We start from the raw sequence: 16,927 nt of genomic DNA, 5'->3' as shown, positions 1-16,927 counted from the left end.
TGATGTTAGACAACGATTTTGTCCAGCTATCTCAACGGTCCGTTTGACTAAAATAAATTAATGTCAATGGACGAAAAAAGTGACAGATTTGGGCCCCACTTGTGTCAAAAAAGGAGGGTTGAAAAGTAACAGGAAAAACAATTTAATGAATTTTAAAAGAGACCAAACAGATGCTAAATAATAGAATTTTCCTTTAGGGCAATTTGAACGTTGAGGAAATATTCGCTATCATATATCTCCAAGAAAGAAAAGAGAACAACATACACTAGAAAAATCCACACATTAATTAACACGAAGCTTCTGGGATTTGACTCTGGTTTTTAATACAAATTTATCTGTTACATGATTACTAGATAAAGAAAACTACATAAGGCTCATTAGTAGCCCTCCACACACTTATTCATGAACTTGTTCCAATGCTTTTTGCAGTTTACTTCGTAATTTGACCTGCATAAAGAAAAGGACAAACATAACTCATTTTACATATATATGCCAATAGCAAGAAGAAGGAAAAAGAATTGACTAGTCTACGGCCAGTTTAAATCTACAGTTGGTAAGCCATTATCATTTCATAGCATTTGTTAATTGACAGGTAGATATTAACTGCTAAATCCTTGCCTTTAGATATTATATAGAACAATGCTAAATTCCAACAAGAGATCATTTTTCCTCCAAGCAAGGACATACGAAAAGAAAAAGATATGAATAGAGGCAATACAATGGAACTGAGAGAAAGAGTATTTACATGGTTCAAAGTAGGCCATGCACTTATCAGGAAGCTGAACGGCCATTTTCCGGTCGACCCCTGAAATGGTCGGTCCATTCAAAAGTGCACAGAGACAAGGCTGACCTAGAGCTTTAATGGCAGCACAGCAAGCCTCGGTTGGAGGCATGTGTATCAATGGAATCACTGAGGCCCTGCAAGGTATCAGCTGAACAAGCATTGAGAAGTAACTGCTGCCACAACTCATCTGTCCATTGCTTTCCTGCACATGACAACCCATCACAAACACAAACACAAGCAACAGCAAAGTAAGCAGGGTGTTTGTTTTGTAGAATTTCATGTTTTCAGGCTTGGGAAATCCAATACCAGTAACTGAAACTTATAGCAAAATGTCATCTAGGTTACCAAACTTTGTATTGCATCCAATTTATGCTATTTTATATTTCGTACCCCAACACTTTGTCACACTTGATTCATGTTACCTGTAAGAGCTAGCTAACTCTGCTCTACAGCGTTGACATGAATTTGGCACCTTTCCATGCAGTTACGACACCCAGATTTCATGAAATGGCCCTCCTATACAAAAGGGTCAATGATTTCTGGAGAAAATTCCAATTTGCAGCTTACTGTCAATATGTACACCACCTGTAGATTAGAGACTAAAATATACATTTTGACCTGCTGACTAGGCGAATGCAGTGTTATTTATCAGTTTTGCATTGTAATGGAATAAACTACGCACAAATCAGGTAAGAAGATAGGATCAGCATTTCAACATTGGAAACAAAAATAATAAATTGTTCACAACAATTGTCTTGGAGTAAAATTAATTGAGCACAAATTCATACAGTGTCTTATAAACAATTTAGGGAAACTAAGAAATTGAATGACTAGATCAAATCCAGCATTCCTGCTATCTGCCCACCAAATATTTGAATCTCCAAGTGTTATTGACATTAAATGAACCGCATTCAAGTTGTTAAAAGTTATCAAAGGTCGCCTTTACTGCCTTTGAGATTAATGACAGAAAGCTCTTGTTCGACAAAGTCTCCAGCATGCATGGGAGGATACTTGCGGGCAAGGGGGGATTCCACGAAGTGGCCTAGAGGTTTTAACACAGCATCTGATGCTATGTGTGCAAAAAGCTACAAAAGATCAAGAGAAAAGTCAAATAATAACAATTAAAGTCATGTTGACCATGATAAACAACAATGCAATAAATGAGAAGAATCAAAATGATTGCAACCTAATTGCTTAACTAACTCACCGTTGAGGACACTCTCCACAGGCTGCGGTTTTGCTCCAAGGCTAGTTTGATTGCATCAGTCGTCCGGTTAGTCACAACAACCTCGTGCATGCCAGCTATGCAGTCTCCTCCAGTCAACCACTCTATCTGCATATATATTAGTACAAAGTGAGGGCCTCAAAAGAGCATCGATTATCTCCACTGATAAAGACTTCATCAGTGCAACAAAAACGAAAGAAAACTAAAATTCACAAATTCTTTTTCAACAGTTGGATTGGAAACCAAAGAGGAAAAAAGGTGAGAAAATTTTTTTGTCAAAACATTATTTCTGTTTCTGTACTAATCTAATCACAAGGAAACAGAACACTGAACATACATGATCCCAAAAAATGACATTTTAACTGACATCTAGTACATGCAAGTCTTCCGCTGTATAATTGAGGGTATGATTGGAGGCTAAAATAATTTAACAAAATTATCTTCTCATATATGACCAACAAAACAGCCAGATAAACCCACGATAAGAAAACCAAATTATTTTCTGTTGTATTATTGAGGATATGATAGGGCAAAATATAATTAACCAAATTATCTTCTCATATATAGCCAATTATATGACCAATAAGGGAATGAACAATAAAACTGCCAAATTGAACCCATAATATAATCATAACCAAATTATCTTCTGATATGTAGGCAATTTCATTGATAACAGAATAAACAACAAAACAGCCAGCTTAATCCAACAAGTAAATCGTTAGAAATTAAAATCATCTGATTTTAACAATAGTCAGAACTGGGGGAATCCTACCTGCTTTCCTGTTTGAATTGATGATTTCCTCGTGACAAACCGCTTGAAAACTGCTTGATTGCTTTTTAACTACCCACTTTCTTTATGGTGGCTAACTTGTCGTAGAACCGCCGTCTCTAACTGCTGTCATTACTCTTTGTCTTTCAACCGCCTTCAACTGGGCTCGTTGAATCGTGGAATGTGATAAGATTACTCAATAACTGCTATTCTGGATAACCATAATATTTTATATTTGCTAATATCCTGAGCGACTCGAAAGTTTAGACGAGAACGGGGTCATCGCTCTGGACGATCATAAGGCACTCCATTTGCTCAGATTCTGGACGTCTTGCAAGCTTGGGCGATGATGTTACTGTGTTCGTGGGCTTCCACTGCATTCATCAATAATCATGTTTGGACCTTTATCCTGGACTCCCCAATTGGGCTTCACTCTTTGAGCTATTTAATTTGGGCTGCACTTTTAGTGTGTCAACAGTATTACACCTTTCATCCCCTCTAAAGGTTAGTTGAGTCCAACTTCATTATTTCTTAAAAAAAGAAAAGAAAAGAAACATTTAAGTATTGAATCTTTTAGAAAGCCTACACAAAAATAACTCCTTCGGAAACCCGTCCACTTGGCCATGATTCACTCCATAGTCAAGTCTGGGGTCCATTATCTGACAGGAGTGTTGAGAATTGTGAGGTTAAGGAACTTGCATGTCCCCTTTGTCGTAGCCAGGTGAAGGGATGGATTGTCGTCAAGCCTGCACGAGAACATCTCAATGCCAACGGAGCTGCATGCAAGATAACTGCTCGTTTGTTGGAACATAGAAAGAGTTGCGGAAGCATGTGAGGTTAGAGCATGCTTCCGCTAAGCCACGTGAGTTGGATCGTGTTCTAGAACAGAAGTGGAGAAGGATGGAGCGTGAGAGAGAGACGCAAGATGCCATGAGCACAATAAGGTCATCAGTGCCAGGAGCTGTGTTCTTTGGTGATTGTATGATTGAAGGAAGTCAATATTGGTTCAATTCAGGCGAAGAGGAGCTTTATGATGAGATGGAGTTCAGCAAGAGGAGGGCTTCGAGGAGGGAATTGATCACAATTTAATGCGGTTCTTTCCTTTTTGGAGGCACTCGGTTCTACTGGTAGAAGATCGCAGAGAGGTTCTTTATTCTTACCATGCATTTAGTAGAGGTGTTTTGATTAATTTGATCAAGATGACGATGATTATAATGAAGATGACGGTAACTCTTACATGTCACTGACTAGCCGTCTAGCGTCCTTTTAGGACGTTCAAGAAGAAATCGTAGAGATGCAAATGCAAACTGAATTTGATATTAATGGATTTAGAGAAGCTAAGAAAATATGAAAGTGAAGATTTTCTAAGTCATAGTGGGTAAGTAAAGGGTTAACATTTGTACTTCAACGTTTTCATTCATTTCCTTCTTACAGATATTCCGTACTTCGATGAGTTTTGGGATGGCTCAAGAATATGGAGGATAAACACTTGTTCATAAAACCTTTAGTCAGTCTACAATTTCTTGATTCACTCGTCTTGTTATGTAAATTATTGACATTCTTTTTTGATTTGCTAATGACAATGTAAGTTCTACATCTGAGAATCCTTTCAAATTACAGTTTGTGTACATTATTCTTTTCTACTTTCAAGTGCAAGAAACAAATAACTAACATAATAAATTGAAATTTTTGAAAGAGAAGACGAGTTAAACGCGTATTTTAGCACGTACGTTTGACGCATATCTAACTATTTTTAGTATCTGTTTGGACCATTTGATATGACTGCGATGTAGTCTCGAAACGAGTTTCTAGATGACGTGACAATTTGTGGATTTGGATTGTATACGATCATCGACAAATTTTAAAATTTAGCATATTATCGAAATTTTCAAAATGCTAATCTAGAATGGCCTACTTTGATGCATCGTAACTTTTGTTATGATCGATCATTTTGCATGCCATTTAGGAGCAAAAAAATTAAGTTATGAGCATTTCAAAATAGTATTAAAAATACAATATCTCGACTTCATTTGACATGTATTAAAGTAGGTCGCAAATGGGTTAAAACAACTGTTTTCTGAGAAAAAAATTGTGGGGTCATTTGACCCCACATGAACTCTTGTGGATCCGCCCCTGATGTAGATGATTTAATTCATAATAAGTCTATTCCCTTCGACATCAATGATCTAATAACTTGGGATAATCTTGACATAATCTAAAGATCCATGGGTGATAAATGGTCCTACGAGAGATCTTTCACTAGAAAAGGGTCCTAAAGATAATTTATCTAGATGTTTCTCTACAATCTATTAAACTCGTGATTTATCAAATGGTGAGAAACGTGATAGGCCATGGCGATGTATTCAAATGATCTTGATAGAGTTTTTTGTTTTTATTGCAAGTTATTTAAAAAGGTTTATTAATAAATAAAGGATTAGTGACTGGGAACATCTTAGTGCCAGGCTTAAGGAACATGCAATGGATTGTGAGCATATCAACAACATGGCTGCTTGTACTTTTCTAATTTACGACGTGTAAAAAATAAACAAATATATAGATGTCGTAATTTTGCAACGAAGTAATTTTATTGGTATGTATTTTTTAAATATCAAACAGGGCTCTCAAAATCTCAAGACTAGTCCTCCAAATGACAAGTTGTATGGAAAGAAGGATGAAAAGAGATAGTTCATCGAAGACGTATCTGAAAAGTTAAGTTATTTGTCACATACAAAGTAAAGTATAGCCTATGTTGTAAGTATTATAAGTCAATTCGTGCATGCTTCTCTCATTTATCATCAGCTTATGGAATGTTAGATACTTAGAAGGCACACCAGACAAGGGTTTCTATTTCAAGAGAATAATAATGGAGATTTTGATTGGCAAAATTCATTGTCAATTGAAGGTCAAGTACTAGTTATTGTACCTTCTTGGGAAAAAAAAATTAGTTACATGGGAAGCAAGAAACAATCGGTTGCCCGCTCTAATGCAGAGACAGAATACTGGGCTATGGTTGAAATCATTCTCCTAGATTTAATGGTGGAAGTGAAAGAACCAATGATGTTGCATTGTGATAACAAATCTACTCTATATATAGTCCATAATCTAGTTCATCGCGACTGGACCGAGCATGTGAAAGTTGTACACCTTTCAAACTTGAATTGGGGGGAAAAATCGTATTCACTATGGATCCTCTTGTAAACAACTTGCAGACGTGCTCACAAAAGGATTGCCAAGTATCTTATTGTTGTCAAGCTTGGAAAGCAAGATGTTTATCCACCATCCGGAGTGTTAAGAATGTTGATTTATATTTTCCATCTACTTGTACAAATCTATGTACTAGAGACAAGACTCGTTGTATTTGTTGCGTATTAACAGAGCTAGTTTTTGGCAGTGGGTAGGTGACAAAGTGTTGTATGGTAAATGAGACATCTTTCTCTTGTAAAATCACAAATTTTGTTTTCAATTTAAGCTCCCGTTTGGCTACATTAAAACTCATTAATTCGCATTATTTGCCAATTTTTCAAACAAAAGCGAACCCCATGTGTCACGTTGTTCAGAACATATGTGTACCATGAAAATGAAAGGTTTTCATTAATAATGGAGGGTACACTTCACTTTATATCCCTAAATGACGATAATACCCTCACAACCACTAACCAATGAAAATGCGGATAAGGATAATTGAACGAGGGATAATTTTGTCTTCTATCATTGATGTTAGACAACGATTTTGTCCAGCTATCTCAACGGTCCGTTTGACTAAAATAAATTAATGTCAATGGACGAAAAAAGTGACAGATTTGGGCCCCACTTGTGTCAAAAAAGGAGGGTTGAAAAGTAACAGGAAAAACAATTTAATGAATTTTAAAAGAGACCAAACAGATGCTAAATAATAGAATTTTCCTTTAGGGCAATTTGAACGTTGAGGAAATATTCGCTATCATATATCTCCAAGAAAGAAAAGAGAACAACATACACTAGAAAAATCCACACATTAATTAACACGAAGCTTCTGGGATTTGACTCTGGTTTTTAATACAAATTTATCTGTTACATGATTACTAGATAAAGAAAACTACATAAGGCTCATTAGTAGCCCTCCACACACTTATTCATGAACTTGTTCCAATGCTTTTTGCAGTTTACTTCGTAATTTGACCTGCATAAAGAAAAGGACAAACATAACTCATTTTACATATATATGCCAATAGCAAGAAGAAGGAAAAAGAATTGACTAGTCTACGGCCAGTTTAAATCTACAGTTGGTAAGCCATTATCATTTCATAGCATTTGTTAATTGACAGGTAGATATTAACTGCTAAATCCTTGCCTTTAGATATTATATAGAACAATGCTAAATTCCAACAAGAGATCATTTTTCCTCCAAGCAAGGACATACGAAAAGAAAAAGATATGAATAGAGGCAATACAATGGAACTGAGAGAAAGAGTATTTACATGGTTCAAAGTAGGCCATGCACTTATCAGGAAGCTGAACGGCCATTTTCCGGTCGACCCCTGAAATGGTCGGTCCATTCAAAAGTGCACAGAGACAAGGCTGACCTAGAGCTTTAATGGCAGCACAGCAAGCCTCGGTTGGAGGCATGTGTATCAATGGAATCACTGAGGCCCTGCAAGGTATCAGCTGAACAAGCATTGAGAAGTAACTGCTGCCACAACTCATCTGTCCATTGCTTTCCTGCACATGACAACCCATCACAAACACAAACACAAGCAACAGCAAAGTAAGCAGGGTGTTTGTTTTGTAGAATTTCATGTTTTCAGGCTTGGGAAATCCAATACCAGTAACTGAAACTTATAGCAAAATGTCATCTAGGTTACCAAACTTTGTATTGCATCCAATTTATGCTATTTTATATTTCGTACCCCAACACTTTGTCACACTTGATTCATGTTACCTGTAAGAGCTAGCTAACTCTGCTCTACAGCGTTGACATGAATTTGGCACCTTTCCATGCAGTTACGACACCCAGATTTCATGAAATGGCCCTCCTATACAAAAGGGTCAATGATTTCTGGAGAAAATTCCAATTTGCAGCTTACTGTCAATATGTACACCACCTGTAGATTAGAGACTAAAATATACATTTTGACCTGCTGACTAGGCGAATGCAGTGTTATTTATCAGTTTTGCATTGTAATGGAATAAACTACGCACAAATCAGGTAAGAAGATAGGATCAGCATTTCAACATTGGAAACAAAAATAATAAATTGTTCACAACAATTGTCTTGGAGTAAAATTAATTGAGCACAAATTCATACAGTGTCTTATAAACAATTTAGGGAAACTAAGAAATTGAATGACTAGATCAAATCCAGCATTCCTGCTATCTGCCCACCAAATATTTGAATCTCCAAGTGTTATTGACATTAAATGAACCGCATTCAAGTTGTTAAAAGTTATCAAAGGTCGCCTTTACTGCCTTTGAGATTAATGACAGAAAGCTCTTGTTCGACAAAGTCTCCAGCATGCATGGGAGGATACTTGCGGGCAAGGGGGGATTCCACGAAGTGGCCTAGAGGTTTAAACACAGCATCTGATGCTATGTGTGCAAAAAGCTACAAAAGATCAAGAGAAAAGTCAAATAATAACAATTAAAGTCATGTTGACCATGATAAACAACAATGCAATAAATGAGAAGAATCAAAATGATTGCAACCTAATTGCTTAACTAACTCACCGTTGAGGACACTCTCCACAGGCTGCGGTTTTGCTCCAAGGCTAGTTTGATTGCATCAGTCGTCCGGTTAGTCACAACAACCTCGTGCATGCCAGCTATGCAGTCTCCTCCAGTCAACCACTCTATCTGCATATATATTAGTACAAAGTGAGGGCCTCAAAAGAGCATCGATTATCTCCACTGATAAAGACTTCATCAGTGCAACAAAAACGAAAGAAAACTAAAATTCACAAATTCTTTTTCAACAGTTGGATTGGAAACCAAAGAGGAAAAAAGGTGAGAAAATTTTTTTGTCAAAACATTATTTCTGTTTCTGTACTAATCTAATCACAAGGAAACAGAACACTGAACATACATGATCCCAAAAAATGACATTTTAACTGACATCTAGTACATGCAAGTCTTCCGCTGTATAATTGAGGGTATGATTGGAGGCTAAAATAATTTAACAAAATTATCTTCTCATATATGACCAACAAAACAGCCAGATAAACCCACGATAAGAAAACCAAATTATTTTCTGTTGTATTATTGAGGATATGATAGGGCAAAATATAATTAACCAAATTATCTTCTCATATATAGCCAATTATATGACCAATAAGGGAATGAACAATAAAACTGCCAAATTGAACCCATAATATAATCATAACCAAATTATCTTCTGATATGTAGGCAATTTCATTGATAACAGAATAAACAACAAAACAGCCAGCTTAATCCAACAAGTAAATCGTTAGAAATTAAAATCATCTGATTTTAACAATAGTCAGAACTGGGGGAATCCTACCTGCTTTCCTGTTTGAATGAGGAGACATCCCACGGGAACCTTCACTTCCATTTTTTGTCCATTTCTTAGCCAAATATTTAGACCTGGGAATCTACTTCTTCCATGAATTGTAAGGAAGTTGAGGTCATAGTGATATCCAGCAAACACAGTGCCTACTTGGCCGTGACGTCGTAGGTCACTCCCTGTTGGAGCAAGCAGATGAGGTCCCTGGAATTGGAGAAGTGAAGATACTTGGTATAAGAGTATGTCAAGCCATAAAGAAAGAATGTTGGTATGAAAAATTGAAAATAGAACAGCGAAATTCTGGAAAACCTTAAATGACACTTAAATGCAAAAATGCCTAAAAGGAGTTTTATGCCACTGAAGCAACAGATCTCATGGCTTCAGGCTTGGTAAAGAGAACTATTGGAGAAGTTCAAAGAAGTAAAATATTAGGGAAGGGGAAGTGAACTTGGTTACATCTTTGGGAGGATTTAGTGATTGGCAATTTTTCAGCTACGATTCACACCTGAAGTGGATGAATAAATATTCCATTGCTCTAGTTTTCTTTTGAATTAAAAGGCACAAAGGATGTATTGGAGAAAAGGGAAAGTGAAGCAAGGAAGAAGGGTAACCCTTTACGTAATTTTTTACATAAATTTTCTTCATTTGTTACTATGATCATCCATGTTGCAAGCCCCATTTCCAAATTATCAATAAAATTATGTAGATACATAAACCAAGGCTCAATTGATAAAAGAAGAGGAACTGAGCGAAACAAAATAGCAAAGAGACTAGCAGGCACAACTCACATGCGTATTGAAGTTCTTCCACATTAACTATTTGACTATTCATAAGAAACAATACTCATATTTGATGCATGACATATCTTTAACATGGATCTTTTACTATACATAATACAATAACAAACTAAGCCTTGTTCCCAGTAAACTTTGGTTCAGCTATATGATTCTTTTAGTGTATAGTATGGAAACAAATGGTCAAGCAAGAAAATTAAAAATATAGAATCAAATCATACATATTTTCTGATTCCAACTGGAAAACTTGTACAAAGACAAGAAAGACACTGGATCGCATAATTCCAACCAGGAAAGAAATGCATCTGTAATTTCACATTCTTTTATAGTTACTCCATTATGCAGAAAAAGACATATTTAATTGCAGTCTTATAAGACAGCCTCTAGGCATCAATTTTCTGAGAGGATGGGAACAGGACTAGAGATTACAATCGTGGCTTATTTGTATTTTTATAACAATCAGATAGAAATGTTTCTTGCTGGGACAGAATTGAAGAAAGACAAGGATGGGTGATGTAACCCAAAAAAACAAAACAGTAACCTGCTTCATAAGAGAAGTGAATGCAGCCTTCTGCAGGCCAAAGCCAATGGCTGCCATTTCAGCAACAGCCTGAACAAGAATAGTATTACACGAAAGTTAAACAATATGTGTAACTAGCTGCAGGAAATAAGAAACACACAGTGCTGATGATTCACCTCTATTGCAGATATCATCTTATGTCCCCATGAATTCATGGTATCTTCCCACTCAGGAAATCCCTCAGGTATTACAGGCTCCGAATTAAGCTCCTACAAGATGGATGCTTGTCAATAACAAATAGAAGCCCAACTGTCCCTAAATCAGACTGAAAGGAATTTGATCAACCTTAAAACGGGTGTTTGATGGTCGTGGGCCAACTCTCCACATGAATCGCCACTTAGGATCTGGTCCAGTGAGAGCCGATGACTGGAACTCTAGGGGCATTGCTCTTAGCTTCTCTTGAATTTCTTCATCAACTAGACTACGAGGTACTTCAACTCCTTCAGGTGTCACTCCAACCTGTGAAATATGAGAGCAAAAAACTGCAATTAGATTAAGTGGCCCTCGACCAGAAGATTATTAAACCCCTACTCCATGGAATATTATTAATTTTCTAATCTGTTAACTATGTCCATCCCTTCTAATTAATTAACTATGCTAGCTTCTCCATAGTGAAAATGTAAGTGAAATAAAATGAAAGGATACAGAAGCAGTTGTATGACTAATGATATGTCCATATTCGCATTTAGCATTCAAGTCTAGAACATGGATGGTGAAAAAGCTACACCTATAAATCAGGAAAACATGAAAAATAGGATAAAATTACTTTTTAGTGTCTAAGTTAAGGGACTGTTACTGACAGAATTTGCACAATCGAAGAGGTATTCTGCCAGCGTTATTTGTATCTAGGTTCATTTGATTTTAAGAGACATCAGCCTCTAATTTAGTTTCCAGGGAAGTTATCCCCTGGAAAGAAATTGCCTACAAGTCTGTGTTAAGCACAGATAGCACTAGACAAGCATCAAACTGAAAAGCTTACCAGACAATCACTTTTACATATAGAACAGCAATTAACTAATTGCATTTTTCTCTGTATATGTTTTTCAATTAATGAAAGACAAGCTCAATTGAACTCGTTGAAAAGAAAATGTGAGCCATTTTTATTTTGTAAAACCTGTTGTAGAAAAAGAATTATACCTAAATGACATGGCTTCAAAATTTTGCTCATTAAATTGAAAAACTGGAACTTCAGTCTAATTACAAGGTTGAATGAGGCAGAAGAAACGTGCAAGGACAAGGAAGATGATGTTCCTAGGACAGATTTAAAAAATATGAAATTGTAATCATGGCCTTTATATAAATCTTTAGGAAATACTGTAAGATTGCAGTTTCAAAGAGTTGTAACTTTAATAATAATGTCACGATACTACTTTTTGCAGCAACGGGCACCTTCTGAATCGTGCTTGTCTCATAAAGGCTCTTGATGCGAATAACACTTAATAGTGGGAAACTCTAGCCCAATTATAGCAATTTAATCAGCAAGGGAAAGAGATTAAAAACATATACTACTGATGAAAATCTCAAAATAATATAGGCTTCATGTGAGGACATTATTAGTACTAATTTAGTCTGAATTTTCCAATCCAATTATAGCAATACAGTTGGTTTAGTCTGGCATCAATGTTCGCTTTGTTTAACCATTTGAAGAAGCAAAACAATGAACTTCAATTCCAGGTTCATTGTATTTTATGAAAAGGAAAATCTACCCAATTTGAATTTAATTTCCCAATTCCAAGATCTCAATTCAATTCCATTTATCGACGCACACAGTGAAGGCATATAAACATGAACTAGTTATGAATGTATTGATATGATTCAAAATATAAAGTAACATACGGGAGATATTTTCTACTCGACGATGGAGGAGCAAAACTCTAGTATACCCTCAATCATCACAATATTGGAGACCACAAATCAACTCACCAGTTGAGCACAAATTTAAACATTAAATACTAAAACCAATCACGTGCATAAATTAGCACGGAATTGGACCTCAGAACTATAACGTACGATCCAATTTAAATTTTTAAAACTGATTATGTTATAATCTGAATTATAAGACCTCAAGTACACTGCAAAATGCTGTCCAAATTATAAAATGAAACTTTGAGAGGGACCTGATAATGGAGATGAGGGCGTTCTTGGAGGCGTTTAAAATCTTCAGGCATTTCGAAGTATTTCTCCATCATATCGATGAACAGATCGTTGTCTTGTGCTGTGCATCGCGGGTCTTTGACTAGTAATACTCCCGTCTCCCTTAGGGTTCGGCTCACCTCCGAGCACAGACACTTCACCTGTGGATCGAGCTCTTCTTCATCAGAATCTGATAATTTCAATGAGGATTCCAAGTATGGAGCCAGATCAATAACTGGAATTTCCATTTTTCAATTTTTATTTCTCTTTGTCCTTTAGAGAGAGTAGAATTGGAGCGTTGGTGAATAAAGAGAGGAGAAAAGGGATGGCGGGAGAACGAAAAAGTTTGTGCTTTATTGCGTGGGGGCTGAAGCGCACGTTAGTGATATTCTACCATTTTGCTTGTTTCAAGAGGAAAACATTTTTTTTATATTCTTGGAAAAGATTACTTATTTTGTTATTTTACGTAATTAGTTTACGTATGGGAAAGTCTGTAAACGCCAAAACGCAGTCAAATCTTTAGACGCAAAAAGAAATATTCGGTGTGGATTCTCTAATTCATTTTCAATAAAATTTAATTTCAATGCATTAAATAAAGAAGCAAACATTAATCAAAGAATAATGCTCGAGCCAGGTTTAAAACATCCCCAATGATAAGATAGTTTAGATTAAAAATATTATCACATAAGCTAAATACGGCCCCGTTTGGCATCGATTATCCCAAAAGTTTATTTTTCACTCTTTTTTTCAATCACATAATTTTCCATAAAATAATATTACATATAAATCGAAAACTTTTACATTTTTTTAACCACACATTATCCAAAAAATAATATTCAAAAAATTAAGCCCTTGTTTGGCTCTCCATTCACATTCTTTATCTCTCTTATTTTCAACCACAAAATCTTTCATAAAATAATATTACAAGCAAATAAAAAAACTTATCATTTTTTTTCAACCACACATTTTTCAAAAAATACTATTCCAATCAATAAAATTTGAAAAGAATAGGAGCCAAACGAGACTTAAAATTGCCACATAATTGGGGCCAAACGGGATATTGTTTTTAAAAAATCATAATGTGGACTATCAAATTGATGTACTAGGGGCCAAAAAAAAAAAGCCGATATTGTCTAAAGCACAGTTTAGATTCAAAACTTATGTTAGACCTATTGACTGTGGACTCAACAATTGAATTTTTCTCTATTCCTTTCAATTTTATTTATTTTTATTTTAATATAGATAAACAACACAAGGAGTATTATTGCGTTGTAAATGAAATATACTAGAGTCCAATTTCTAGTTTGGATTTCTATTCATTAACCATTAGTGGCATTTATACTTCAAGTCTTTCAGCTTACCTATCAAGTAAAATTGCATCAGAGATGTTTAACGCAACAGTGGATTGCTTACAAAATTGGGTCACATAAGCAAATATAGACAATGTTTGGAAAATTCATCTTCAAGGCTAGTTAATAGAGATTTCATCAAAGTGATGAGACTAAAAAATAGATAACATCTAAATTTAAGAATAAAAATTAAAAATTAAATGCTCGTTATATTCCATCATCTCTTCTGTTTACCACCATTATAAAATACCAAATTAATCCAATGTTTCGGAATATTAAGAACGCCAGATCTTCATAGAAATTCATCATAAAGTTTCCAATTCATAAGATTAATAAAGCATACGAGGAATTAAAACAAGATTTACACTAACACCCAACAGATCCCTGAATTAAGCCCTTTCACCCCTAATCCTCCTAGCTAGCTGAATGTCCTTGGGCATGATAGTCACCCTCTTAGCATGAATAGCGCACAGATTGGTATCTTCAAACAGACCAACAAGGTACGCCTCAGCCGCCTCCTGCAACGCCGCCACGGCGGAGCTCTGGAACCTCAGATCGGTCTTGAAGTCCTGAGCAATCTCACGAACCAGTGCCCTCGACCAGAAGATTATTAAACCCCTACTCCATGGAATATTATTAATTTTCTAATCTGTTAACTATGTCCATCCCTTCTAATTAATTAACTATGCTAGCTTCTCCATAGTGAAAATGTAAGTGAAATAAAATGAAAGGATACAGAAGCAGTTGTATGACTAATGATATGTCCATATTCGCATTTAGCATTCAAGTCTAGAACATGGATGGTGAAAAAGCTACACCTATAAATCAGGAAAACATGAAAAATAGGATAAAATTACTTTTTAGTGTCTAAGTTAAGGGACTGTTACTGACAGAATTTGCACAATCGAAGAGGTATTCTGCCAGCGTTATTTGTATCTAGGTTCATTTGATTTTAAGAGACATCAGCCTCTAATTTAGTTTCCAGGGAAGTTATCCCCTGGAAAGAAATTGCCTACAAGTCTGTGTTAAGCACAGATAGCACTAGACAAGCATCAAACTGAAAAGCTTACCAGACAATCACTTTTACATATAGAACAGCAATTAACTAATTGCATTTTTCTCTGTATATGTTTTTCAATTAATGAAAGACAAGCTCAATTGAACTCGTTGAAAAGAAAATGTGAGCCATTTTTATTTTGTAAAACCTGTTGTAGAAAAAGAATTATACCTAAATGACATGGCTTCAAAATTTTGCTCATTAAATTGAAAAACTGGAACTTCAGTCTAATTACAAGGTTGAATGAGGCAGAAGAAACGTGCAAGGACAAGGAAGATGATGTTCCTAGGACAGATTTAAAAAATATGAAATTGTAATCATGGCCTTTATATAAATCTTTAGGAAATACTGTAAGATTGCAGTTTCAAAGAGTTGTAACTTTAATAATAATGTCACGATACTACTTTTTGCAGCAACGGGCACCTTCTGAATCGTGCTTGTCTCATAAAGGCTCTTGATGCGAATAACACTTAATAGTGGGAAACTCTAGCCCAATTATAGCAATTTAATCAGCAAGGGAAAGAGATTAAAAACATATACTACTGATGAAAATCTCAAAATAATATAGGCTTCATGTGAGGACATTATTAGTACTAATTTAGTCTGAATTTTCCAATCCAATTATAGCAATACAGTTGGTTTAGTCTGGCATCAATGTTCGCTTTGTTTAACCATTTGAAGAAGCAAAACAATGAACTTCAATTCCAGGTTCATTGTATTTTATGAAAAGGAAAATCTACCCAATTTGAATTTAATTTCCCAATTCCAAGATCTCAATTCAATTCCATTTATCGACGCACACAGTGAAGGCATATAAACATGAACTAGTTATGAATGTATTGATATGATTCAAAATATAAAGTAACATACGGGAGATATTTTCTACTCGACGATGGAGGAGCAAAACTCTAGTATACCCTCAATCATCACAATATTGGAGACCACAAATCAACTCACCAGTTGAGCACAAATTTAAACATTAAATACTAAAACCAATCACGTGCATAAATTAGCACGGAATTGGGCCTCAGAAGTCAGAACTATAACGTACGATCCAATTTAAATTTTTAAAAATGATTATGTTATAATCTGTATTATAAGACCTCAATTACACTGCAAAATGCTGTCCAAATTATAAAATGAAACTTTGAGACGGACCTGATAATGGAGATGAGGGCGTTCTTGGAGGCGTTTAAAATCTTCAGGCATTTCGAAGTATTTCTCCATCATATCGATGAACAGATCGTTGTCTTGTGCCGTGCATCGCGGGTCTTTGACTAGTAATGCTCCCGTCTCCCTTAGGGTTCGGCTCACCTCCGAGCACAGACACTTCACCTGTGGATCGAGCTCTTCTTCATCAGAATCTGAGAATTTCAATGAGGATTCCAAGTATGGAGCCAGATCAATAACTGGAATTTCCATTTTTCAATTTTTATTTCTCTTTGTTCTTTAGAGAGAGTAGAATTGGAGCGTTGGTGAATAAAAAGAGGAGAAAAGGGATGGCGGGAGAACGAAAAAGTTTGTGCTTTATTGCGAGGGGGCCGAAGCGCACGTTAGTGATATTCCACCATTTTGCTTGTTTCAAGAGGAAAACATTTTTTTTTATATTCTTGGAAAAGATTACTTGTTTAGTTATTTTACGTAATTAGTTTACGTATGGGAAAGTCTGTAAATGCCAAGACGCAGTCAAATCTTTATATGCAAAAAGAAATATTCGGTGGATTCTCTAATTCATTTTCA

At 35.6% G+C, this 16,927-nt stretch overlaps 1 protein-coding gene across 3 annotated transcripts; it reads right to left on the bottom strand.

Annotated features, from left to right (window-relative positions):
- Positions 1–241: 241 nt before the first annotated feature.
- LOC111410451 lies at positions 242–16,751 on the bottom strand. Of its 3 annotated transcripts, none has more exons than XM_023040790.1 (9): positions 16,346–16,751; positions 10,934–11,107; positions 10,765–10,857; positions 10,610–10,678; positions 9,272–9,478; positions 8,482–8,607; positions 1,207–1,869; positions 746–986; positions 242–447 (listed from the first exon to the last, which is right to left on the bottom strand). In XM_023040790.1, the coding sequence occupies exons 1-7, from the start codon at positions 16,607–16,609 to the stop codon at positions 1,714–1,716; spliced, it is 1,089 nt and encodes a 362-aa protein (XP_022896558.1). In that variant the 5' UTR covers positions 16,610–16,751; the 3' UTR covers positions 242–447; positions 746–986; positions 1,207–1,713. The 3 variants fall into 3 exon arrangements, with proteins under 3 accessions (XP_022896558.1, XP_022896557.1, XP_022896556.1); XM_023040789.1 differs by lacking the exons at positions 242–447; positions 746–986; positions 1,207–1,869 and adding exons at positions 6,732–6,937; positions 7,236–7,476; positions 7,697–8,359 and having other exon boundaries at positions 16,346–16,748; XM_023040788.1 differs by lacking the exons at positions 242–447; positions 746–986; positions 1,207–1,869; positions 16,346–16,751 and adding exons at positions 6,732–6,937; positions 7,236–7,476; positions 7,697–8,359; positions 12,766–13,181.
- Positions 16,752–16,927: the final 176 nt, after the last annotated feature.

Source organism: Olea europaea, chromosome 15 (assembly GCF_002742605.1).
Source record: "Olea europaea var. sylvestris chromosome 15, O_europaea_v1, whole genome shotgun sequence".
In the NCBI taxonomy this organism is placed as follows: domain Eukaryota; kingdom Viridiplantae; phylum Streptophyta; class Magnoliopsida; order Lamiales; family Oleaceae; genus Olea; species Olea europaea.
This window is presented reverse-complemented; position numbering and strand designations above follow the sequence as displayed.

Coding starts and splice junctions, on each gene's coding strand:
- LOC111410451 (XM_023040790.1), bottom strand. CDS start 16,609: ATGGAAATTCCAGTTATTGATCTGGCTCCATACTTGGAATCCTCATTG. Junction 10,679..10,764: donor AGATGATATCTGCAATAGAG/GTGAATCATCAG, acceptor ATTCTTGTTCAG/GCTGTTGCTGAAATGGCAGC. Junction 1,870..8,481: donor TGTGGAGAGTGTCCTCAACG/GTGAGTTAGTTA, acceptor GATCTTTTGTAG/CTTTTTGCACACATAGCATC.